This window comes from Eurosta solidaginis, chromosome 3 (genome assembly GCF_040869045.1).
Source record: "Eurosta solidaginis isolate ZX-2024a chromosome 3, ASM4086904v1, whole genome shotgun sequence".
NCBI classification, from domain to species: Eukaryota; Metazoa; Arthropoda; class Insecta; order Diptera; family Tephritidae; genus Eurosta; species Eurosta solidaginis.
In genome coordinates this window covers 221,662,543-221,689,699 of record NC_090321.1, presented here as the reverse complement: position 1 = coordinate 221,689,699, position 27,157 = coordinate 221,662,543, and the positions used below count along the sequence as shown (strand labels likewise).

General features: G+C 38.3%; 1 protein-coding gene across 5 annotated transcripts in view; it reads right to left on the bottom strand.

The window, feature by feature from the left end:
* Positions 1 to 13,685: 13,685 nt before the first annotated feature.
* Positions 13,686 to 27,157, bottom strand: part of Lrt (Leucine-rich tendon-specific protein) — a 101,084-nt gene continuing 87,612 nt past the window's right edge. For all 5 annotated transcript variants that reach the window (XM_067775248.1, XM_067775249.1, XM_067775250.1 and 2 more), the window contains 7 exons: positions 24,357 to 24,873; positions 24,100 to 24,295; positions 20,588 to 20,873; positions 19,796 to 20,507; positions 19,577 to 19,723; positions 17,478 to 17,563; positions 13,686 to 17,258 (listed from right to left, as the gene is read on the bottom strand). In XM_067775248.1, coding sequence (XP_067631349.1) covers positions 16,691 to 17,258; positions 17,478 to 17,563; positions 19,577 to 19,723; positions 19,796 to 20,507; positions 20,588 to 20,873; positions 24,100 to 24,295; positions 24,357 to 24,873 — 2,512 coding nt within the window. In that variant the 3' untranslated portion in view covers positions 13,686 to 16,690. The remainder of the gene's footprint in view (positions 17,259 to 17,477; positions 17,564 to 19,576; positions 19,724 to 19,795; positions 20,508 to 20,587; positions 20,874 to 24,099; positions 24,296 to 24,356; positions 24,874 to 27,157) is intronic.

Genomic DNA, 27,157 nt, shown 5'->3' with positions numbered 1-27,157 from the left:
TGTATTCAGTTTGCCCGAAATGTGTTAATTTAAATTGAATTTCTCTATACTCCTAGTTATTTGTATATAAGGTTTTAAATAAGCAACAAAGTACAACATCGGGTGGAACCAAAAATTAGTTAATCAAGTCATTAAGCGGACACAGTGGTATGGAGTAAGTATGTTCCCTTGCCATACCCATGTTAATAGGTTCAAGTACCTGGAAAAATAAGGGCAAAAATAGTTTAGAAAAACAGTTTTTCTAAAGGGATTGCACTTCGGCACTGGTTTGACAAACATTCCGCATGTATTTCTACGATGAAAAACTTCTTAGGAAACATTTACCTGACCTGCAGGTGCCGTTCGCAATCGGCATAAAACATATAGTTCGTTTGTCGGTTGTTATTGTTTATACACAGCCGGTGTGTGGATGTAGGATAGTATGGTGGGAGCAGGTCCCAGTTCCCTTTGTTTATAGCGGGCAACAGGAGAACATTTCTTTTCGTTGGGAGGGAATCGCCTGCTGCTTTCCCGGCAAGTGCTCCCACGTGGTCAGGATACTGAGATGGGTCGGCTGTGATGACGTGCAGGGGGCTAGCTAGCTGCATTCCATCTAACATGATGGTATTCCTCTGGCTGTTCAGAAAATCCATCCCGATAATCTCCCTTTCGATTAACTTTGGAAGTGCTGACACCAATAGGCTGGTTCTATTTGCGCCAAGCGCTATTTTTACCCTAAACACATGGGAGCTGGATATTGGCATTTGGTCGGGCAGCAAGATTTGTCGTGGTTTTACATGAACATATTTGGCGGTGTTCCGGGTGTTGGCGTATTCTTTTGTCAATACAAGTCAGTGTGGCAAGCATGTTCCCTAGTGTGGGAATGCTCTCTATGCCTCTGCTGGCATGAAACCGGATATCGAAGTTTTCTCTCGGTCTGGCGTTGGTATTATGCTAGCAACAACTCTTTACGAGGTTGTGGTTGTTTTCTTGGCGCATGATAAGTGTAGTCCCTGCAAAGAATACCGTCCTGATCACATCTTGCACACAGTACACGCGCTGGTCGGTGGCAGTGGGCACACATGCGGCCTCCCTCACTCCTTTCTCCTCCAAAAAGATCCCCATCAATCATATTCTTTACCGAACATAGCTAGATTATGGGTCACCTACCTTTTCTGTTTGCTCTCTTCCGTTTTCAGGAATTCAAATTCAGTAAGTTCCATGAGTTCCTCGAACATATATATTAATAAAAAACGTGAACCCCCACTGGTTATGCCCTTAGACATATAACCCTATACCCTAAAGCCCAGACAAGCTGCCCTATAAAAAACGTCTCTTTTCCTATGTACCTACAATGTCCCATATAACCTGCAGAGAGCCTAGTACTCTCTGAATGTAGGTACATAACTATTATCCCTGTATTTTTACTGCCGCTAAACAATAAGAAAAAGAGGCGGAATAATATTTCACAAGGCAAAACTTTTGCTTCACCGCGTTACATTTGTAGGCGGGGTATATAAATATCTCTGGGCATAAGCAATACTCGCCTTAGTCCCATGTAAAAGGATTATACTTACTTGATTATTGCTTATGACCGCAGATATGTAAGTTAAGCAAATAAGAACGTCATAATTTATACTTCTATACGCGTATGCTTTCTGAAAAGTTTGACGTCATTATATACATAGAAAATCTATGTTAATTTGTAATGAATGCTTATAGAACGAAATTATTAAGGAGCGTCAGCTGAATAACGACTAAAGTTGTTGTTATGCATACATGACAGTGATGGGCAAATTTTAACGTAGCATTAATGCGTCGTTGACTCATGATTTCTGTGAGCAAAAATAGAATGAATATTAGAGTCTAAGCATTAGCATAACCAAAAATTGTATACCTACCTGTAGATTTTAAGAAAAATAGTTGTCTGGTGGGTAGGTATAATGAATACGACCCAAATCGTCAAAGTAGCTATTTAAAAGCCAATTAGATGCCAAAAAGCCTGTCCACACCTACTGAATGTAAGATTAGCTATATACTAAAAACTTATCTAAATTAATCAGAGCGATAATTTTTGGAATTTCTATCTCCGATAACCTCCTTGTGACTTGGATTGAGTGGGGAATTGAAAACAAAAGTGTTCTCTCTTGACGAACATTAGCTCTAAAAGTCGCTCATATATAGACTTGGAGTGTTCGAGAGGGAAGTTTTCCGGAAGATTTTTGATACTGTACATAATGCCGACGGCGAGTATCGAAGGAGATATAATGATGAGCTGTATGAGCTTTACGCAGATATGAAGCTAGTGCCGCAAATAAAAGCCAAAAGGCTTCGTTGGCTAGATCATGCTACACGAATGGACGAAGACGCTCCGGAAAAGAAAATATTTAAGTCGACACCGCAGTTTGAAAGCAGAAGAAGGGGGAGAGCTCCACTGAGTTGGAGAGAAGGAAGAATTGACCTCCCATGGTGCTGTCAATTTTTGTTAGTTATCGCAAAATGGGGATAGATGACGTGACTTGTGACGAAACGGTCAAAATCACTTAGGCGGTTAAGGGCCAATTAATGATGATGATGATGACGATGTTCCACGAACTTTTAAAAAAATAGCTAGTTCGAAAAAGGGCTTCCGAAGAGCTTTAAAAATATTGCAGCTACAGTCGGGCATTAATAAAAGAAATGCGCAACAGTATTCTTGGTATTTACGACTTTACAATTTCTGCAGTGGTGATTATGAGGAATACCCATTTATTTGCTGGAACCCTACGTGGCAGTTCATTGGCTTGCTTATTCCCTTCGATTGCTTTAATAATTTCCAGGCCTGCCAAATTACGAGGTCTTCCGCTAAAAGCGCAATACCCTCAATACGACTGAAGTTTTAGTGCCGTACAAATCAATTTCAATTTCAAATGTAATCAATTTCTAAATGAATTGTGTCCGATGAGTATCCCTCCACCATCCAAATTCACGGAGTATCAGTGAGTTATGTTCCGATATTTAGCGTATATGCAAGTCAATCGGAAGTAGGTTTTCAATGTGATCTCAAGGTGGCAGGGGACAGATGCAACCACAAAGCTCCAATAGTGCTTGCCGTCATGTTGTACAGCTATACTTCTGCACCGGTTACATCACCGCCTAATATCGTTATCGTATTTATTTATTTATTTATTTAACAATCTACAAATTAAACAATTATGCAGACCAAATATACCGACACTTAAATCTGAGATGTAATACATGAAATAAGCAACATAAGCAGTCATCAATTTTAAAGTAATATTTAAACAGTATTGAACCAAACGCTTGACAATTTCAATTAAAGACTTAGAAGTAAGCAAAAGATAAAATGTTGTAAATGTGATAAAATGTACTCATGAAGGAGCTAGTAAATAATAATTTATGACATTGACAATAAAGCAAATTAATAGTAGATAAAATATATACAGAATAGAATTTATACAGAATTTCATTACATACATATAAAAATAATGATCACAACGCAATTTTGCAAACAAGTTTCAAGTAACTGGTACTTCAAATTTGCAACAGAGGGTTGAACAGTATATCACGGTTTGGCGTTCTTTGCTTCATTTCGAATTACAAATTTAATGTAGTTAAAAGGTATTTTTTAATACCAAGAAACGAGTCGCAGACGTCTAAATTTTTACAGTGTTTATTAAAATCACGACATAAACAGTGAAGTGGTTCGTGCATTTCATAATTCGACCTGCATGTAGCTACAAAAATTGATTGAAAATGTCTCGATGGCCTAATAGGAACGTTAAACTTAATTTCGCCAAGCAAAAATGGACTATTTATTGACCCTCTTATTAATTTAACAATAAATAAGACTCCAAGCATCTCCCTGCGGCTCTGCAATGTGGGCAGCTGTATTAGTTTTAACCGGCTGCGATAGGGGGGAAAATTTCTAGAAGGATCCCATGGTAAGTGTTTTAAAGCGAAAGAAAAAATTGTTTCTGAACCGATTCCAGCTTGTCAGAATGAACCTGATAACGCGGATTCCAAATTATTGAAGCATATTCCAAAGTAGGTCTGACCAATGATGTAAAAAGAGTTTTTGTAACGTACGGGTCATTAAATTCTTTAGACCAACGTTTAACAAAAGCCAAAGTACCTTTAGCGCTATTCACGCAAGATTCAATATGAAGTTTAAAATCGAGTTTTGGGTCCATAGTAACGCCTAAAGCAATAAACTTAGTGACTTGCTTGATTACATAGTCGCCAATAACATAATCATGGGATTGGAAGGACTTCCTTGTAAAACACATGAACTTACATTTAGGTAGGTTTAGTGACATGGCGTTTACATTACACCAGTCATCAAGACTATTCAGATCAGCCTGAAGGCATGCCCTATCCATGGGTGAGCGGATAGGCATTACAAGTTTGACATCATCAGCGTACATCAACGGCTTGCAGCTCTTCAAAAAACTAGGAACAACAGGAACAAAACCGGACCAAGATGGCTGCCTTGAGGAACACCAGAAGTTACGTTTATGAACCGAGACCAACTATTATTAAATATGACTGTTTGTTTTTTTTCCTTCACATAAGAAGAAACCCAGGAAAGAAACAAAGGAGGAAATCCTAACCGATCAAGTTTGAGTAAAAGAATAGAATGAGAAACTTTATCAAATGCCTTACTAAAATCAGTATAAATAACATCAACTTCACAATTAGTCTTAAAACTGTTGGTTACAAAGGTTGTAAACTCGATCAAGTTGGACTCCGTTGATTTACCCTTGCAAAAGCCATGTTGTGAAAAGTCAATTAATGAAGATACTCTAAAAGCAATCTGTTTTGTGATAATCAATTCAAATAGCTTAGGAATAGTGTTGAGTTTGGATATTCCTCTATAATTTATAACACACGTTCTGCTTCCATTTTTATGCAGATGTATAATGAATGATTCTATCCACTTCTTGGGGAATACCCCTTGCTTCAGGGACGCATTAAACAAACAGGCTAGAGGTCGATATAAGTATCGAGCACAAGATTTCAGCACTACCGACGGAATTTGATCCGGACCACTAGAGTAAGAAATTTTTAGATTTTCCAGATGAGTTAAAACATCATCAGTACATATATATAGGACTGCCTGGGAATCCAGAGGAGACAATCTGAAAGGATAATTCGATGGCGGGTAATCATAGGTGCTTGAATAAGTAGATTCGAAGAAATCCGCAAACATGTTAGCAATTTCGAAGCTATCGTTGGAAATCTGATCATTTAGCTTCATTGTAGAAGGAAACCCTTTTATCTTCCTTTTTGAATTCACAAAGCTGTAAAACGACTTAGCAGTGACAAAAATTTGGCTTTTAATCCTACTGATATAGTTCCTATAACAAATTCTGTTCAATGTGTTATATTTGTGACGTAAAATTGAGTAGGCGGCATAGTCAGTCATTGATCCAGAAAGTTTGTAGCGTTTGAATGAACGCGTCTTCTGATTTTTCAGGCGTTTCAATTCTTTAGTGCACCAAGCCGATGATGATATAGCAGTGGTTTCGGACGTAGGTACGCATTTTTTAAATATTCCGTATAGTACATTATTAAAATGGGATATCCTCTAATCAATATCCCCATCGTACTCAGGCCAATTTATTCTCGATACTTCGAGTATTACTTTAGACCAATTGGCTTTTCTAAACAGAAACCGGTGAGGGGTCTTTCGCACTACGTTGGAGGAACGCTCAGATAAATTATGAGATTCCATAAACATCGCGAGAGCAGGATGATACACATCTTCAGGCAGGGCAAGGGGATCGCATCGATTTACAAAACAATTTGAATCGTCTGAGAAAATTAAATCCAAGCATTTACCGAATTTATTCTGAATGTTGTTAATTTGAAAAAGTCCAACATCTGCACACTCGTTTAGGAAATCATAGTCGATAGCGCGAGAAGAAGTAGGGACTAGCTTCCCGTCGATAAGACTCCATGACACACATGGCAGATTAAAATCGCCAAGTACAGTAACAGAATCACAGGCCCTGGCAGTGCAGCATACAGATTTCACTATTGAGGAATGATTCAAATATAAGGAAATATCAGATTGTGGGGGAACGTAGTTGGCTATAAAATATCTGTAGGTTGAGGAAAATTTTACTCTCACACAAAGAAGCTCAGCATCCTCAAAGTCAGGAAAATGTAGTTCCTCCACGGAAAACCTAGTGTGAACGGCAATTAACACACCTCCACCAGCTCTGGCCAGTAGGTCCTTTCTAAACACTTGAAACGAACTCGATAAAACTTCAGCGTTAAAAACTGTTGGTTTTAGCCAAGTCTCAGTAAAAACGAGTACATCATAAGGACTATCATGACTCAGTAGAAAAATTTCCGTTAATTTGGTATTCAACCCCCTAACGTTCTGATAAAATATACTAATTGAAATATTATTTACGTTTGATAAGGCATAATTTAAGTTTGTACCACTTCTGGAGTATTGCCTGTCAAGTTTTTTGATGCATTTAAAGTAGCGCGGTCACGGTTCGACTTTCTAGTAAACAAATGCACCACAGAGTGTTTCGGCCAGAAAGTAGAATCGAGTACCCTATCAAAAAATTTGTCAGGAACTAATATTCTAAAACATTAATATTGCTGTCAAGTTCAACACCAAGCTTGGAGCATACGTAGTTAGATATATCAGCTTCCGTCAGCGATGCGTGGAGCCGTGACACAAAAATGGACCTACGGGGGGGGGGGCGGCAGTCACCTCCCTAGGAGCACCAGGTTCTAAAGCAACCGATTCAGAAACAGGGGCTGTGATTAGGGCTGCGAGTGCGATTGTTGTTACAGCAGTCAAATCCTTACCAAAATTGGGTTGAATAGCAGGAACAATTACAGCAACAGAATCATCAGCATTAACAGAATTAGTGCTGTTACCAACAGCATTCGATTTGTTTTTCGAAGCTGCAGTCTTGTTCCTATTAGACATTGCAAAGTTAGCAGCAGTACTGGGGTTAACAGTTGTATAGCTCACAGGTAAAATTGACGGCACGGGGCCGCTGTCGACTGCAAGTGCACTAGAGTGAGGGGAGCGAGCAGCGAAACATTGGCACAATGTGTATGGCTGAGTGGGCGTTGGAGTGAGAGGGCCAGTCATCGACAAAGCTTGTGGTATATGCGCGCAATTGTAGCTATACCTGTTCAATGCATGCGCGGCATTGCGCGAACTCACAGCATCATTCAGTGTATTCATTCCCTCAACTATTGTTTCAAAGCACTTCGAATTACTGTTGGCGTTGTTGGTGTAGGTGTTATTGTTTATTGATTGTTTATTTGCCTTAATTTCAGCCTTAATTTCGTCAATTTATGTGCACAAATTCTTAAATCTCACTTCAAATGTAAGAATAGATTGAAATCGAGATTTAAGGGAAACTAGGACGGTATCGTAGGTTTTATTCAACATATCATGTGCATTCACGCACTCGCCACACATATACATAATATTGCGGTTCTTAATAAACCGATCCGCATCAAATTCCGATATGGATTCGCAGCAGGCGCGATGAAAGATTTTTCCACTGCATGGTACAATTAGGCTATCTTTTTTTGAGAATAGCTTTTCGCATTTACCGCAGAAAGGATCCATTATTTCTTTAATATGTAAAAAACAGGTAAAAATTTAAAAGTACAAAACAAAAGTATCAAGAACACGGATCGAGCAAAAACACGTCTTTATTTGCTTTATTTGCTTCGCTATTGTAACGAATATTAGCAGCACTAAGGGATACTATCATCTCTAAGCCGATGCTAAGCAGTGACTTGTATGCACATCAATAGATCAATCATTATGTGTACACATATGTACATACACGCAACGGAGAAGAGACGCACAAATACGTGCAGATATCTTATCTGAGATGCTCCCAAAAGTATGCAGTTATAATTGTGGAAGTGTCGCTCACAAATACTCCGCATATGAGAAGCTATCATGTGCATCTGTAGTTATAATTATATAGCAGTAACTAGTAAATTCTGGAAGCACCTAGAAGATGCAACGAGGAAATCACAGAGTATAAAAGGCAGCAACAGTAGAGGCGCGACAATCAGTTTCATTTAAGACGCTACCTGGCGAGCAATAGTAGTGTTATTGTGAAGAACTTTAATAAAGGCCATTTTGCATTATAGAATAGCGGAGTTATGTATTCAACAGATTAGTGATTCGAACTTAGCAGAAGGTTGCAAATAAGAGGATTTGCAGTAAATTCGTTACAGTATCATTTGCGGCTTGAGATCCCATTTCATACCGAACAGCGATTTATAAGAATAGAAAGTTTAGTTTGCAAACGAATGCTAGTCCCTACTTGGATATAGGATACTGGCTGGCCATTTAGCGTTGGCAGTTAAAAAATACGTGGCTTGTATTTCCTTTTGGAGAACAATAAACCGGCCTTCTGCGAACTTAGCTTATGACCGTCGCCAGCGTTTTTTCTATGCTAACAAACTTTACGGAAAGTATCTCCTCATTGTTAGCGTTCGCTGTAATCTTCACATCCTTTGTGTTGAGCTTTACTAGGATATCATTGTCAGCTGCTCCTAAATATCGACTTGTTTAATATTGATCCATGCTAGTCAGCTTTCGCACAGTTAGGAAGAAGTGCACAGATCAAATACCTTATTGGTTTCTCCAATTGTATCCTTTGGCCAGAATTAATTGTATGCAGAACAGCCTTCTCCACCACTCCATACAGTCTCTATGGATTTCCTCCTCAGACAACCACCCTATTATTGCTTATTTATCGACTGCTGAGTACACTATTACCTTATCTCAGAGAAGTTTTGAAAAACGCCCTATTCCAAGCTTTACTTCATAAAACACCCTATCTCGGGATTCGGTTGAAAAAGCACTCTATCTCACGTCAAAATGTACCGCTGTATGCTCAGATAGGGCGTTTTTAAAACAACCTCTGAGAAAAGGCTTTTTGAGACGGCAGCCAAAATAGAGTGATATCCTAATCAGCAGCAGATATATTTTTGAACTCGAACCATTCTATTTTCCCAAATTCAGGAAAGATCTAAATATTTCTTTCTATGACCTATGCCACTTGTTTCTTCCAGACCTGACAGCTGTTTCACTCCTAATGACTGGAGACTTAGTCCGACAAGCGCAGGGCAAAAGCACAAAACGTGTTCGATCGTGTCCTTCTCCATCCCACACTTCCTACATCTGCTATCACTGACCAAACCTTATTTAAAAACATTTGACATCAGAAGGCAGGATACATTCTCTCTTTTTAATAAAAGTAGTAACTTTGTTAGTCTTGGGTTTAAGACCTCCACGCCCTTCCTTTTTGGTCGATCTGTGGCCTTCTCTTCATTTCGCCCAATCTAATTGGGACGTATGTATGCTTCTCCCTATTCCGATTCTTTCCAGAGATAGCTTACATTCTAACACACTTTTAGGCGTTGTGCAATGCAAGATTATTGCCTTAATTGCTGCTTGACCGTTAGTATAAAAGTTGACGCCGCTGTTTAAGCTATTTTTTTACAGTGTTTCTACTGCTTTGGTTAAGGCTACTACTTCTGCCTGAATAACGCTACAGTGATCTGGCAGCCTCTAGGATCTGTTTATTTCCGGATCAGCACAGTATACGGCAGACCCTACTCTTTCCACTACTTTGGAACCATGGGTGTACACGTGTATTGCCTCGCCTGCAATTTGAGCACCCTAGCGCCGACTATCCACCTGTATTGTGGCTCTAAGAGCCCCTTCGAAGACAATATATGGAATCAGGTAGTCTGTTCGTCCTAAAATTGATGACGATATACTACTATTGCCGTACGATCTGCGCTGAAGCTGCACCGAGGCACTTAGCCTCGTTAACGCTTTTTTCTTTGCCACCAGATTTAGAGGTGAAATCTGCAGAATGGCATAGAGTGCAGCAGTCGGAGTTATTTTCAGGGCTCTCGTAATGCCAAGCGTTGATAGTGTGCACACCTCCTCTAATTTTTTGAGCAGGGTTCTTTTTTGTGTGGCTTTCCACCAAACAAGGACTACATAGTATAGGATAGGCTTTAAAATCGCTGTAAATACGCAATGTGAGAGAGAGGGTGCTAGACCCCACGTACTCCCCAGCATTCTTTCACATGTAATAAGTGCCGTTGAAGCCTTCTTCACTCTCGCTTCCCCGTTGAGCTTCCACGACAACTTACTGTCTAGAATGATTGCTAGATATTTTGTGCAATGTTTCTAGCTTAGGCCTAGTCCGATTTTGGACTTTGTATCTCTTAGTAGACAATACCATATTCGTCTTCTCCGCGTTGTCGGCCAACCCGACATAGATACCCATGTATGTAAAGGAGCTAAAGGGTAATTTACATAAACTCTTTGGTCGCGTTGCTTCGCTTTGTCGCTTCGACAGAGCTTTAAGATAACAATGAAACCCTTTGCCGCTTTCTTCGCTTTGAAGCGACCAAAGCGTTTATGTAAGTCCACCTTAAGACTTTCTTTATCTAATCTATACTATAATAAATCTCTAGAAAATCGTGTCTGTAGATCCAAGATTTCTAAAAAAAAAAATGAGTGTACTTGGCGTTTGGAACGTCGTAGAATCCATCGGCACCACTTTTTTCTGTTTGTCTGTTTGTCTGTATGATATCGATAATCTCGGAAACTAACGAATGGATTTTTATGAGACTTTCACAGATGGATAGCCTGTAATCCAGAAGGGAATATAGAACTTATATCATTAAAATCGCGTGAGAAACAAAAAAATATAATTGTTTAAGCTATAATTAAGCTACTTTTAAGGATTTTTTTTTTTGAAAAACGAATACACTTAGTTTCCAAACAAATATCAAAGAATGCCTTTGCAAAGTTTTTTTTCAGCTTCATATAAATTAAAAATCAAATTCATAAATAGATACAGTGGCGTACCAAAAAAAATTATTACACGCTGCCATATTACGATAATCGGTTAAATTGAGGTTACCTAAAACATCTAAATATGCGTACAATATGGGCATCAAACAATAGAGGAAGGTCACAGGTTTCATTTGAATTTTGTGATATTTCGATAAATTAATCGATAACTGAGTTATCGGTCAAAATGTATTTGCTCCAAAATCTTTAAATTTACCTACAATATGAAATTTTTTTAGCTAAGATTTTAAACCTTTTACACGCGTTAATCAGGGACTCAAACCTTTTGGTGCAATTCGGTTTATCTATTCGCTGACAGGTGGCGCAAAGTTTTCCTGTGTACTGCGATGCTTTGGTAGGTGTGCGATTGGTTGTCGTACACATACACTAAATAAAATAAAAACAAGTAAGGAAGGCTAAGTTCGGGTGTAACCGAACATTACATACTCAGTTGAGAGCTGTGGAGACAGAGTAAGGAAAAATCACCATGTTGTAAAAAGAACCTAGGGTAACCCTGGAATGTGTTTGTATGACATTTGTATCAAATGGAAGGTATTAAAGAGTATTTTAAGAGGAAGTGGGCCATATTTCTATAGATGGACGCCATTTAGGGATATCGCCATAAAGGTGGACCAGGCCTGACTCTAGAATTTATTTGTACGATATGGGTATCAAATGAAAGGTGTTAATGAGTATTTTAAAAGGGAGTGGGCCTTAGTTCTATAGGTGGATGCCTTTTCGCGATATCGCCATAAACGTGGACCAGGGGTGACTCTAGAATGCGTTTGTATAATATGGGTATCAAATGAAAGGTGTTAATGAGTATTTTAAAAGGGCGTGGGCCTTAGTTCTATAGGTGGATGCCTTTTCGCGATATCGCCATAAACGTGGACCAGGGGAGACTCTAGAATGCGTTTGTACAATATGGGTATCAAATAAAAGGTGTTAAAGTTCTATAAGTGGACGCCTTTTCGAGATATCGCCATAAAGGTGGACCAGGGGTGACTCTAGAATTTGTTTATACGATATGGGTATCAAATGAAAGGTGTTAATGAGTATTTTAAAAGGGCGTGGACCTTAGTTCTATAGGTGGACGCCTTTTCAAGATATCGCCATAAAGGTGGACCAGGGGTGACTCTAGAATTTGTTTGTACAATATGGGTATCAAATAGAAGGTGTTAATGAGTATTTTAAAAGGGAGTGGGCCTTAGTTCTATAGGTGGATGCCTTTTCGAGATATCGCCATAGAGGTGGGCCAGGGGTGACTCTAGAATTTTTTTGTACGATATGGGTATCAAAATAAAGGCACTAATGAGTGTTTTAAAATGGAGTGGCCGTTAGTTGTATATGTGAAGGACTTTTCGAAATATCGACCAAAATGTGGACCAGGGTGAACCAGAACATCATCTGTCGGGTACCGCTAATTTATTTATATATGTAATATCACCAATAGTATTCCTTCCAAGATTCCAAGGGCTTTTGATTTCGCCCTGCAAAACTTTTTCATTTTCTTCTGCTTAATATGGTAGGTGTCACACCCATTTTACCAAGTTTTTTTCTAAAGTTATAGTTTTCTTCAATAGACCAATACAATTACCATGTTTCATCCCTTTTTCGTATTTGGTAAATAATTATGGCATTTTTTTCATTTTTCGTAATTTTCGATATCGAAAAAGTGGGCGTGGTCATAGTCGGATCTCGGCCAATTTTTACACCAATATAAAGTGAGTTCAGATAAGTACGTGAACTGAGTTTAGTAACGATAAATCGATTTTTGCTCAAGTTATCGTGTTAACGGCCGAGCGGAAGGACAGACGGTCGACTGTGTATAAAAAGTGGGCGTGGCTTCAACCGATTACGCCCTTTTTCACAGAAAACAGTTATCGTCCTAGAATCTAAACCTCTACCAAATTTCACAAAGATTGGTAAATTTTTATTCGACTTATGGCATTAAAAGTATCCTAGACAAATTAAATGAAAAAGGGCGGATCCACGCCTATTTTGAAATTTTCTTTTATTTTTGTATTTTGTTGCAAAATATCATTACTGGAGTTGAATGTTGACATAATTTACTTATATACTGTAAAGATATTAACTTTTATTTTAAAATTTGAATTAAAAAAATTTTTTTTTTAAAAAGTGGGCGTGGTCGTTCTCCGATTTTGCTAATTTTTATTAAGCAGACATATAGTAACAAGAGTAACGTTCCTGCAAAATTTCATCATGATATATTCAACGACTGCCAAATTACAGCTTGCAAAACTTCTAAATTACCTTCTTTTAAAAGTGGGCGGTGCCACGCCCATTGTCCAAAATTTTACTAGTCTTATATTCTGCGTCATAAGTTCAACTCACGTACCAAGTTTCATCGCTTAATCCGTATTTGGTAATGAATTATCGCACTTTTTCGATTTTTCGAAATTTTCGATATCGAAAAAGTGGGCGTGGTTATTTCCGATATCGTTTATTTTAAATAGCGATCTGAGATGAGTGCCCAGTAACCTACGTACCAAATTTCATTAAGATACCTCAAAATTTACTCAAGTTATCGTGTTAACGGACAGACGGACGGACGGACGGACATGGCTCAATCGAATTTTTTTTCGATACTGATGATTTTGATATGTGGAAGTCTATATCTATCTCGATTCCTTTATACCTGTACAACCAACCATTATCCAATCAAAGTTAATATACTCTGTGAGCTCTGCTCAACTGAGTATAAAAAAAAAAATAAGGGCCACTTTAATATAAATACGCAACCCGAACAACGTCGGGTACCCTGCTAGTATTTAAATAATTCCATACTTTGCTTTTAAATAAATATTTTTTATTTGCTTGTTAAAAAATTAATTAAGGGTGTTATTAAATTATTTTTATATATCAAAAGTATGTACATATGTAAGTGTATGATATGATGTGTGTAAGTATTTGCAAATTAAATGATGAAAAGAATCTTAAAAATAAATAAAAGAAAGTCGCGAAAGCGAAGAGTTAATTAACTTAAGCGCCTAAAATTACGGTGCTATGTGTGTGTATATGTGTGAATGTGTGCATTAGTGTGGGCCAAACAAATTTAAATCTTTTTCTTGCATGGATCACAGAAAAACTTATAGCTAGATAATTGAAAAGGGAACGAAGAAAAGCAACAAAAGCAGGAAGAAAACTAACATTAAAATAACTCTTCGCAACGAATAAGAAAAATAAAATGTGTCCCTAAATTTTTAAATAATCTACATTTTCGGGTAAATAGGGACATCTAATAAATAAATCATAATATAGTTATTATGAGATCTTTTCTTGTAGATCTTTCAATTTCCTACATACAGCGGAGAAAAAAACGGATGAGTGATCCTTCTCTATAAAAATCATATTTTTTATGAAAATATTCTAAAGGTGGCCTATATCGTCGATTCAAGAAAAAGCCTCGACTTGTTTTGCACCACCCTAGTGTGCAAGTATGTTGCAGTAAAGAAAATAGTTTTAAAAACTATGGCACAAGAAATTTAAGAATGCAACAAAATACACTATTCTATGCGATTCATTTAGCATATATCCTCAAATAATAAAGAATGTGTTTGAAATACAAATTTTTGAAAATTGGAAAAAGTCTTAAAAACAAACATTAATGCATACAGAAATAGTTAGGATACTAATATAAAATATTTTAACAATTGTTCTTTTTTTAATATTTGGCTTAGGTGCTAAAGTGTTAACTTTATAACTAGAAAATAAACGAAAAAAAACTGCATTAGGGTGAGACGAAATAAATTCCTGTTCTTGGACTAATGAGATTTTAAACGCCAACCGGTGAAAGACCGAGGCACATTGTTGGCAAATGCAAGTTGATAACGTGTGGCTGACTAGCTTTTCTTTCGAGATGACTTAGCTCTTCAAGAGTAATATTAGGCAACCTAAAGTTATCAAAAACAAGGGTCAGCTCAAAGATTTTTCCCATTTTTTCTCGGTTTTATTAAAACATTTTTCGAGTTTCTTCAATTCGTTCTTTGTTGGGTAAGGTCAATGAAAACCTGACATAGACTAAATGTGTCCATTGTGCTACCAGTTTTGTTTATCGAACAAACAGAAAAACCCCAATAAGGTGCCAGGACTTATGTTATAGAAAAACTCCATCCTTTTGCAAATGCTAGAAGTTTTCTAGGACCTAGCTTAATTGATATCTGACAACTTTGCCGCCCCTAATAACTAGCGCCTTGACCTGGCGAGCGCAGGACATGAACACAGAACGTGCTAAACCGTTTATTCTTGCAGCTCGCAATTCCTTCATCTGCTTCTACCGACGAAGCTTAACTTATAAGCTCTAAAGAAGCTGGTTGAAAAGTGCAACCTGAGCATAGGAGCAAGGGAAGGCATCAACTTGCACCTCACCTCAGTTGGCTGGGTGAATTCTCTTCTCAATACTTGCAGGCACTGGCTGCGATCTCAATTCACGGAACAAGCTAAAGCGACCCGGTTGCTTTTTTATAATCGCCTACTTTTTTCGAACCCGCTACTTATCTTAGAACCAGCTATTTTTTTAAAACCAGTTATTTTTATTGAACCGGTTACTTTTATTGGAAAAGGGTTTTTATTTAAAACCGGCTACTCACTTAGAACCGGTTCCTTTTTTAGAACTGGCTACTTGGAACCAGTTAATTTTATTAAAACCGGTTACTTTTATTAGAAAATGTTTTTTGTTTAAAACCGGTTACTTTCTTAGAAGCAGCTACTTTTCATGAGGTCGTTACTTTTTTGAAACCGATTCTGAAACCGGTTATTATTATAAAACTGTTTACTTTCTTTCGAAATGGTCACTATTTGAAACCAATAGTTTTGATAGAAACCGTTACTTTTTTGGAGCCGGTAACTTCTTTAGAATCGCTTACTTTGGAAGCGGTTACTTTTTTATAATCGATATTTTCGAAGTGGGTACAACCAGTTGTGTTTTTTAGAACCGGTAACATTTTGAAACCTGTTACTATTATTAGAAAAAGTAATTTTTTTTAAACCGGCTACTTACTTAGGACCACTACTTTTTTAAAATTTGTTACTGATTTAGAACCGGCTTCTTTTAAGGGATGGTAACTTTTTTTGAACCTACTACTTTTAAGAGCTGGTAACTTTTTTAGTATCGTCAACTTCTTTTGAACCGCTTACTTTTTCTGAGTTCGTTATATTTTTGAAACCGCTTGCGTTTTTGCAACTGTTTTCTGTTTTGAAACCGGTATCTTTTTTCTGAAACCGGTTGATGTTCTGAAATCGTTACTTTCTCGAAAGTGATTTCTATTTTATTGGAACTGGTTGCGTTGTTGAAACTGGACAGGGTTTTGGAACCGGTTGTTTTTTTCGGAACTTGATCTGGAACTTTTTTGACCACTTCGATATTTTGCAACCGGCGATTTCGTTTGGAACTTTATCTACAACGTTTTTGAACACTTCGATACTTTTAAACCCGTTGCCTTTTTATAACAGGTTCATCAAAGAAATCGATTCAACACGCCTGTTTACTACATTTTGCATATCACCAATCAACACCTTAGCTTAGGTGGACCATGAGGACCTCAACATCCTAAGAAGAACAAAACAGTTTTTTCGCACAACCCTAATGCATATACTACATACATATGTTCGCATATCAAATACATAATGCATTGGTACATTGAAGTACTATCACAAGAATTGCTGAGAATTACAAATTTAACTGTAAATACCACAGCAACTCACAAATTTATCGATTTTTTATATCAGTACATATTTCATAAAAACTGACTCGATTTTTTTCTGCGCAATTCTGAACTTACTAAGGTCAGTCTAATATCAATTTCACAAGCTTGTTGTAGCTTGCAATTTTAAATATCGCGTGCCATTCTCGGCATCCGCAAGTCGTGCTATATGTTCGGATGCAGCATAGCATGTCGTGGCAGTCGGCGTGCTTGCACGGCTATTATTGTTTGTGCACTGCTGATGGTGCTGGTGTTGTTGTTGTTGCCGTATACGTGTTGCACCCCAAACCAGCACCACTATCGAGGTCACTACTATACCCAGTCCCAAGCCGGGCAGGAAACTTTTATTTAATGAATCCAGAAATGTGTAGGCATGTTGTTGTGTGCTTTGTTGTTGTTGCTGTTTGTGTAGATTTGTTTCTTCGTAAAGTGTATTGTAATTTCGTTTCAAGTTTGTACGACTCTCATCCATTGATATAACAGGCGCATAACTGGTATCGCTAGCACGATAAATTGGTAGCTCAGTTTTATATGGCCGTCGATGATATTGTCTAACTTCGGGCACTGAACCGGGATTGCTGAGTTGGAGCTTGGTAATGTTCGAACAGCCAACATTTAAATCGGCATCGGGATTTTGTTCTTGCACCATGACCAAACAGAAACGGTAGCTGTTGATGGAAGGAATTTGGTATTTTTTAAAGAATTATAAATGAGTAATATATATTAACATTAGGGTAGTCTTTAAAGCTATGAAATAAAATAGTTATGATATATTTAGATGCCGATTGTAAATGGTTAAATATACCAAAATGTATCTTTATCACCTTCGAGATATTCGTTTCTTAAGGACCACCCTAGTGGTCATTTTATTATGAATAAGTCCTTACCTCTCCCCAATTTCCAAAGTGGAGCTGTCTGGCACAATTACGCTGACCGTATTTTGACCATTCAAGACTTTGCTTTCGCAATGGATCTGCAAATAAGAACAAAAGTAATTTATTAGTAATTAAGGCCAATCAAGCTGCATAAAGAAGTACTATTTACATTTGCATTAATGCCGTCTTGCGGTGGCGATTACGGCCATTATGAATGCGGTCAGTAAAATGCTATCCAACGCATGAAAGGGTTGAGAGTTTAAGTGCTTGACTAAATTACAGCGCGGTTGAAGTTGGTGTATGGCTTAGAGGGTTCATTGTGGTCATATTAAATCGTTGCCGAGATGGTCGGGCTAGTACCTTAATGGTGTTTGTTACCGGATCGTAGCGGATCTATATCCGGAAAAGGGCCACCAATATCGAGAACGGGGAGTGTCTTTATCGCTACAACAACATCATCAATATACATAATACTAGGTAGGATTGAGCGGATAGTGATTTTGCGCGGAGTTTCTGCATTTCGTATCCAATACGAGTTGTTGTTAATATAGTAGTAGTGATAAAAATACTCTCCTAAGGTTTCTGGGTGACTTGTTGATGTTGATAGATATTTGCCAGATAAAAAGGTCTGGCACGTTTTCTGACTCTACACAGTGTTACGTTGGGCACCGTTCCAGCAGCGTGCGGTGCATAGGAGCGTTATCATTACGCTAAGAAAGAAGTCCGGCATCTACTCAAAAGAAAGAAATGCCAGTGCGACGAGGTTCAGATGTCGGCTAAATGTGGATAGAAATAACGCCCGGAAATTCTACCAAAAAATCCAGCAGATGATGGAAGGTTTCACAGGCGGGGCATATTACTGCAGGAGTTATAATGGCATCTTAGCACTGACGTAAAAAGTGTACTTCAATTATCTAGCGAAAAGATAGAGAATATAAAGTATTCTTTGATGGAGGAATCGGAGGTGGGCCTAGGTAGTGAAAGAAACATTACACTCTACAGAGACCGCTTCGAATTGAAAAATCGAACAAAGGTTGAGCGGTACCCGAAGCGTTTGTGGATAACTAAGTCGTGCCGACTCACTGACTCTTGAAGTGTCTTCAAGGGGAGGTCCATGCTTTAATCAAGATTTCACAAGGACGATAAATTTTGTGGAAAATATGTAGCGATCTTTATTGACAGTTAGGCAACCTTAAAGGCATTATACTCCGTGTTGATAAAATAAGGATGATTGTGAGGTCTCATGGTCCCTTTGGTTAGGAAGAAATGAGGTTACATTTCAAACTAAACAAATCTGAAGTGAGAGTATTAACAGACGTTATTCTAGATCACTTTGCTGTTGCATCGAGGGCATACACTATGTACAAAAAGGTATCCGAATAGAAGTCTAGGAAGCTCTATTTTTAACTCCTCTGGTTATTTTTGGATCTAAACCAGTGTTATGGCCAGAGGGCATCTGCATAGAAATTATTAACACTCCCCATTTTGTCCTTGTCTTTACTGCTCCGCCAGAAATTATTGGTTGGGATTCCAATGCGTTCGCCGTATACTCTCATCGTATAACATCCCGTTAATATCCCAATCAGTGGATCTAAAGAAAGACGATTGAGGTCAATTAGGAACTTAGTTCAATTTTCATTTATTTTAGGTCAAGTTTATCTGAACTCTTCATGTGCAAGCTATAGTGTCCGGTTTGATCATTTTTCTCGCAAGCTCATCGGAAACACAGCAAATTACACTGCGGCGAGCTGGAACCCATATCACTTACTGTGAAGAATTGATAGCACAAATCTTTAGCGTCAGTTTTCAAAGTATTCCAGCAGTGGAGGGCGTCGATCGATGCTTGATTGTCTGAGAAAATTACCACAGGTGTGGAACTTTTAGATGGCAGCCATCCATATAGGCGGCCGAGCCAGAATCTTGCCTCTATGGGATCCTATTAGAGAACATAGTCTCTAGACTAAGCTTCAGCCTAACAAACAAACTAGCAATTTGCCCGTAAGGAGTTGATCTAGGCCAGGGGTCTGCATTCTTTAGCACAATTGTGCTCGCTTGGCGTATGCAAAAGGACAATGACTTTTTATTTTTGGATACCCAAGGTCTAAACTTACCGGTGAATTATCAATAAGTATTTCATTGATATTTTCCTCTTTATAGACAAAGATTGCATCACACATATAGTCGTTTTTACTAAGATTTAGTATCCAGGTAAGTATGAGGCCATAGTCGGCTGAGAAGTGAAGCTCGTGCAGCACAATCTAAATGAAAAAATAAAAGAAATTGCAGTAAAATTCCGAAAACCCACTCTCTACCACTCTTCCTCAACTTACTTCTTCCGACAGATCTTTAATATGGGTCGTATGATTTTGTCTTGTTATCGCTTCCAATTGCTCAATTATGTTCGCATTATCCTTCTCTACATTATCCATTTCACAATTGAGCGTCTCCAACGGTACTTGTAGAAGCGGTGCACCCTCAAGGCGTGGTGGCGTTACACATGTAGCGCTAATCAAATCTCCCGACTGTAACTTCGTCACCTGCAACCATTCGGCAAACGAACGTATAGTGCAATCACACGAAAGCGGATTATCCTGCATAGAGAGACTCTTAAGCTCGCGTGCGCCATCCAAAGCATTTTTAGCCACAATCGAAATATCATTGCCTGCCAAGCGTAAAACTTGCAGCGATGGCAGAGGTGTAATCAAGTCAGAAGTGAGCGCTCGTAAAAAGTTGTGCGTAAGATCGAGAGTAATGAGGCGTGTGAGATGTTGTAAAGATGCGCTTGATATGGCTACGATGCCATTAAAACTTAAATCCAAGTTTTCTAGCGTGCCCAAACCGTAGAAGGCGTGATCCTGTAATACATCGATTTGATTGTGCCGCAACGAAAGACTCGTAAGACCAGTGAAATTTTGTAATGCCTTATTTTGTATGCTTTTGATGAGATTGCGATTTAGATCTAACGATTCAAGATTACGTAAGCCTGGCAAGGTTGCTGCGGTGAGCGGACCATTAAGATTATTGGCTGATAAATCAAGTTGCCTATTGGTAGGAGAAATAAAAAGACGAGAGGTTTATTTAAAAGTCAAATATTTATGTATTTGTTTTGTCTCAACTATTACCGTAAACTGTAACAAACTGTAAGCGCTTTAAGGCTTGTTGCATAATCGCCCAAACGGTTGCCGCCTAATTTTAATACTTCCAATTTTCTTAAATTCACAAACGTCCGTTGTGCTATGCTGGATATTTGATTATTACTTAGCTCGAGGTAGACTAAATTCGTGAGCCCACCAAAGTCGGATGTGCCCAAAGCTTTTATTTTATTATTTGATAAATCCAAACGCTCAAGCGAAACAAGTGAGTTTATCGAGTTCCATGGTACGCTCAGAAGCGCATTTGCTGGAAGGCCTGGAAAAGGTGAAGATATTAAATTAATTAGTTAGTTGTGGAAAATGTATACAAACTAGCAGACCCGACAGACGCTGTTCTGCCCTAAATTTCGCCAACCTGCATACATTTTAAAAAGCCTTTTCCGTCTAACTCTGCCCTCCCCCTCTACACTTTTTCCTAATCCTTTCATTCACTCCTCCCTCCGTCTTTTTCGCTTCATCTATCTCCATCGTCGTCTCATTCTATCTCTCTCTCAGTCTATCCATTTTGTTCTAGTTCCAGCCCCAGTCCCACTCCGAGTCTCAGTCCCAGTCCTAGTCCTAATCCCAGTCCCAAAAAGGATGGTAAACACTAATATAGGCAAATTTATATACCAAATTTCAGGCAAATCGAATAGGACATATAAGTAGGTATGTGGGTATTATTAATTCATGTCTATTTCGGCTTATGCATATTTATCAGTTTTACCAGGTTTATGCGACTAAATCGAATATCACAATGAAATTTACTTTAGAGCTCTCAGCAACAGCTTTCATTTGATATCCATATTACCCACATATTCTAGGGATATCGGGGTCCACGTTTTGTCCTATATCTCGAGACTATAGTCACCCAGCGGTATAATATATTACTCTGTACTAAAGCACTCATCAACAGCTTTCATTTGATATCAATATTGTATAAACACTGTCTAGGCATTCACGGGCTCACGTTTTGGCCTATATCTCGAGACTCTAGTCACCCAGGGGTATGAAATATCATACCAACGATATTGTAGCACAACACCTCATATCGCAGCTACTTCCAGAGGAGGAGGAAACGTTGGAGCACCTACTGTAGGACTGACCAGATCATTGGTGGCCTTGGGGAGCTTCTAAATCATTCAAACGGAACGGGACTCCTAACCGACTATATAAACTTCTTTAGTTTTCTTAAAATAATTTTTGCTGGAATATTAGGGAAATTTTATAACAAAAGGGCGCATAAACGCTTATTGGATGATGACGATCCCGCGAGGCGATTGTGGACATTGCATAGCAAATTAAGTACTCCTGCCCCTGTCTCTCCCGACTCAGTGCAGGTTTTCCCACCTCTGCTTCCAAATACGGCTGCCGAAGGGAATACTTTCTGAGCCGCAGCAACTTTATCTGTTCGCTTAACCTAGCAAGCGATGTCTTGCTGCCCTTATCTATATATATTGTTAGATTCGATAAGCCAGTGATACCCCCCCGCGGGTTAGGGGATCAGAATATACCCGCGGTAGGTATGCCTGTCGTAAGAGGCGACTAAAATACCAGATTCAAGGGGCTGTGTAGCGCAACCCTTCAGGTTGCCAGCGCAATATATAGCTTCTCCAAACCCAATTGTCAACCTGACCTATCCGCGGCGGATCCTGTTTCACTAACAGACGAGGCTCTGACGACCTCCTCATGGAACTTGGGGTGGGGAGGGAGGGAATGGCCTGAAGGTTTAATCTGGCCACATAAATCGTTCCCGAGATGGTCGGGCTAGCACCTTAATGGTGCTGTGGTACCGGAGCGTACCGGATCTGTATCCGGCAAAGGACCATCACATCGATAACACTCCCCAAAGCCTTTGGGGAGAAACCTTATCGCTACAACAACAACAACAACATAAGCCAGTGCTGAGAGATGAGTTCCTGTGGTGGAAGGAACTCCTTCCAGATACCAGGAACGTAATCCTGCTCATCTTCCCTGTGGCTATTGAAAAAACTGCGTCCTCTTAGTTTACCTGTAAGGAAATGATTGGTTGGAGAACGCTTCAGATTCCAACTCGGCCATGTTTTCTTGGATATCCAACAAACTGTGGTCTAGTATTTCTAGACTGTTCCAAGCTTCAGTAAGGATCACTGTTGTGACGGCCAGTTTTTCTTCACCCATATATAAGTACGACTCTTTCTTCTTCTTCTTGAAACAATAAATACACCTCCCGAAGTTTTAAAGAACGTTTTTCGATGTTGATGGTACATTAACAGCTTTTAATACGGTACGCTGCGGTAACAAACACCACCATTAGCTTACAAGCCCAATCATATCGGAAACGATTCGATATGAATACATTGAAGTTTCTAGGCAATCTCGATCCTTCACCCCTAGTTTGATAGGGACCACGATGAATATTTCAAAATCTTATATTGATAATGAAAATGAGAGAGCAACAAGGGATGGTAAAAGCGCTGCAAGTAATGCCTCGGACTCAAAAGTAACGGATAATGTGCGAGATCCATGATGGAACGACAGATGAAACCGAATTAGAATTTTCACCTACCAACCATTTGCGAATTCCATCGAAATAGGGAGAGATAGTACGAATTTTTTATGACATACTGGAGAAGAGAGTTTTAGCACCAAACTTGAGCGGTCTAGATACCAAAATTAATACGGTTAGAGAATTTAACGTCTACTTGGATATGAAGGAACCGAGCTCGGCTGCGGTGTTACCGATGGTGGTTTGAAGTCCTAATATCGCTACCGATTGTCCCCCAATTATTTTTAAGTAAGGATCATCTGGCTTCCGTGGAGTGGGAATACCCCAGGCAACAGTCGCTGGAATGTTTTGCCCCATTGGGTAAAGCTAAATCGAACGTGAAAGATTGAATGAATTCGGAGTTTCGCCACACCTGTAGTCGAATCTTGTATACACGATCAACGCTCATTTATCTTTTGTGATTGGCTTCACTAAGACTCATTTATCTTTGGTGATTGAGCTTCTGGCTAAACACTATTCAATGGGGGTCCTTGCTTTTTGTCTCTTCATTCCCTAAAATCCGGCTGCATAAACATGGAGTATGATCAGATCGCATTATGCTTTACGTTTCAGTTTTATCCCAGTGTTTACACAAATACCTGAGGGATTAGTCTAAAGTCGAGATCACTCAAATTTAAAACTTAGTCATCGCAAAGCAAGAGAGAATCGCTATAGGGAATCATAACTGTCCTAGTCAATGGGCCTGCAAAAGGGCCAAAAACATGGAACCTAACGCTTAAGGTGAGTGAGGAGTCATTATCCGGCAGCTGAGATTGCGTCAACGTTTGACGCCTGCCATATAAATGACCGTGGGCTAGAGGATGTCCTCCATGCATTACTCTTTTTGATTTTTATTAAAAACTTATTTTTTAAAACATGCTAACTTTCTAGGAACATTTTCAGAACTCTCCCAAAACATATGTAATACCAAACTCTTTAATTCAGGTTCATCTATAGGACATATTTAATGACTTACCTAAAGCCTGCAATGGTCCTTTTATACCCAAAAACGCCGATTTATGTACACGTTTAATTTCACCCGAAGAAATCACCAAGCCATACAAAGAGATGCCCTCGAAAATTTTGGCATCACTCAAAAAGGTGACATTACGCAATGAGCAGTCCAACAGTGAGATCGTATACGGCGACACAAGCAAATTACTAGCGAGAACCTTAAATTAACAAATATTAAAAATACACACAAATCAATTACCATAAAATTGTTAAAATTACCGTTAGTCCATGTAAATCCCCAGTACAACGTAACGTATGCGGTAAATCACAACCACATTCTAAACTACGCGAACTCGTAACGTTCGGACATTTCCATTCAATACTCGGATCATAAACGGGTATAGCAGAAATTTCACCAGCTTTTCTACGTTTTGGTAAACTTTTATTGAAAAGTTTACCCGTAGCTTTGACAGCTGGTGGAGGATGTGGTATTAGCGGCGGTGTATGCGCAGGTGTAACCCTCGACGAAGACATCCCAGCTACTAAAATGGAGTTTGACATCTCATTTGAATTATTTGGTAGCTCTGTTGCTGCTGGGGATGTGTTATAAGGAGAACTTTTCGTTAAAAGCGTAACACCGGATGTGGAATTTAGTGCTGGTGAAGGTGTAGTAGTTGTTGTTGTCGCAGTAGCTGTCATTGTTGGGATTTCGCTTGGTAAAATGTTCGTGTGCAGATCATTAGCCATCGCGCCCACGATAAATATGATTGTGGTGAATAAATGGAGCGTTTGGGTGCTGAAAAAGAAGACGTAGAAAATTTGTATAATGAGACATATGATATGAACAACAACAAAAAAGTCATATGATTTAAGTACTCTTAAGATGATATACATTTATCACGTGGATGAACTAAATTTCAGCAATTAAGCTTTGTAATAAATTAAGCCTTTCCATATTTTAATTTACTAACGTTATTCTCAACTTGTTTCCGCAGTTTGCGTACATTATGTTCGACTTCAGTGAGATATGAATTGAAACAAAAAAACCAAACATTTATTTACATAAAAAAAATGCGTAAATACATATATACATTTGATATATACATACATATGAATATTTTTTTATAGACAAATTTACATTAATTTAAAACTCAATGAAAATGTTTATAAAAAATAGCTCTACGGAAAATTTTAAGCATTCTAGGTTTCTAGGTCAATAAAGAAGACGTTGACATTTTGACACATATAAACAAATTAGTTGTGAATTTCACAACAAGTTTGTTTGATAAATTCATAAGATGCAATCCAATTAGTCAGTTGTCGTATTAACCCTATCTGGAGTAGGTGAAGAATATTGTGGCGAATATTAACATCGCTATGCTGTTAGTAAATAATAACAACGGCAAAAACAGCAAGCAGCCACACTTATGTACATGTACACATTAAAGCAAGCAGCCCCACTAACAGAGAAGGCAACGAAAAATATTTCAAACACATAACCAACAGGTTGAAGCAAAGAGATTATCTCACATACACATATGTAGTCATCAGCTAAGAGCAGAAGTTGTTACTCACACATACACACGCATATAGCTAAATAATCAAGTATGCGATACAACTGTTGCATGTTCGTGAAAAGTCTAGAACTTAGGAGAAATATGGGAACGAGGCAACAGAGAGTATAAAACTCACGCAAGCTGAGGAATAACTAATCAGTTTGATTTAAACACGCTATTAGTGAAGTATAATTTTAGTTGTGAAGTACTACCCCAAAGTAGTCTAAATAAAGATCATTTTGCAATACTGAATATTGGAGTTATTTGTTCAAGAGTTCATCAATTCGAACGTTAGCAGAAAGTTCACAATTATCGGGAACTCCCCAAAATTCGTTACAATATCATTCAAGGTTCGAATCGAGCTCAAGGCCAGAACAATAACGATTCGAACCTTGAATGTTTTATCAATAGGCCGATAAAAACAAAAACAATTCGTTACAATATTAACAATTTTTTATGTATTTTACATTTCAACTGCAGTCATTCTTCTGCTTTTTGAGGCAGGGGTTTTCATGAGGTGCTAATGGCTATGAATTTTATAATAGAAGTTAAAATTTATACTTCAATCGTGAAAGTGAAAACTACACATTCCCCAAATGTTTTCCAGAAAAGAGCAAATTAAATTGAGACCCGGGAAAATGTTATTTGAGTAAGGTGCATTTCAGAACAATTCAAAAAGATTAATTTAACACTTCTCTCAAACACATTTGCCCTTTTTTCTAATACATTTGTCCTTTTCTCAAATAAATTTGCCCGTTTCTTAAAGAAATTTTTCCCGTTTTCCAAATGCAGTTGTGAAAGGGGTAGTTTTCGAATATTTTTTATTATATGCGAATACCCGGAATAATTTAGGACATACATATTTTCGCTCTCAATTCGAGACTTCTTCGGTATCATTACTCGAAATTTCGAGACAATCACATAATGATCTCGGGATTATTTTCAGAACCATTTTGAGATAGTTTTTCGAATTATTTGGCAAATATTTCAGAATTATTTCGGGATCATTTAAGAGCCCTTCCGTGGGCATTTTTAATTATTCGTTTCCAGGCTTGTCTGCCTTTGCCTCAAAAATTGATTAACAAATTTAGGTAAATTTTTATAAAAGTGCGCCATTTTCGGATAAGAGCACTGTCAACGTTCTTTTCAACTAAAGCGCCACGTTATAAATTTTGTACAAATTAGCCGAGGAATGTGATGCTCGATTATAAAAAAGAGACACTTCGCAACAACTAGAGCTTGAACACACCCTTATTTACAGGAGTTTAAAATCGCACTGAAAACCCGGGCCCTAGGCTCAAATTAATTTCGAAAAAATTATAATGAAATAATCCCGAATTGATACCGGTGACAATTCTGGCAATCTAGTTCTTGAAATTATTTAAAATTGGTCCCAAAATTATGCTCAAATATTCCCGAAATGATCTTTTGCTATTAGACTATCGACGGCGACTTGGTCGGGCCTTAACTAAGCATTTGAAGACGAGTGTGGAAATTATTCCTTAAAGATTCTGAAGAAGCTAA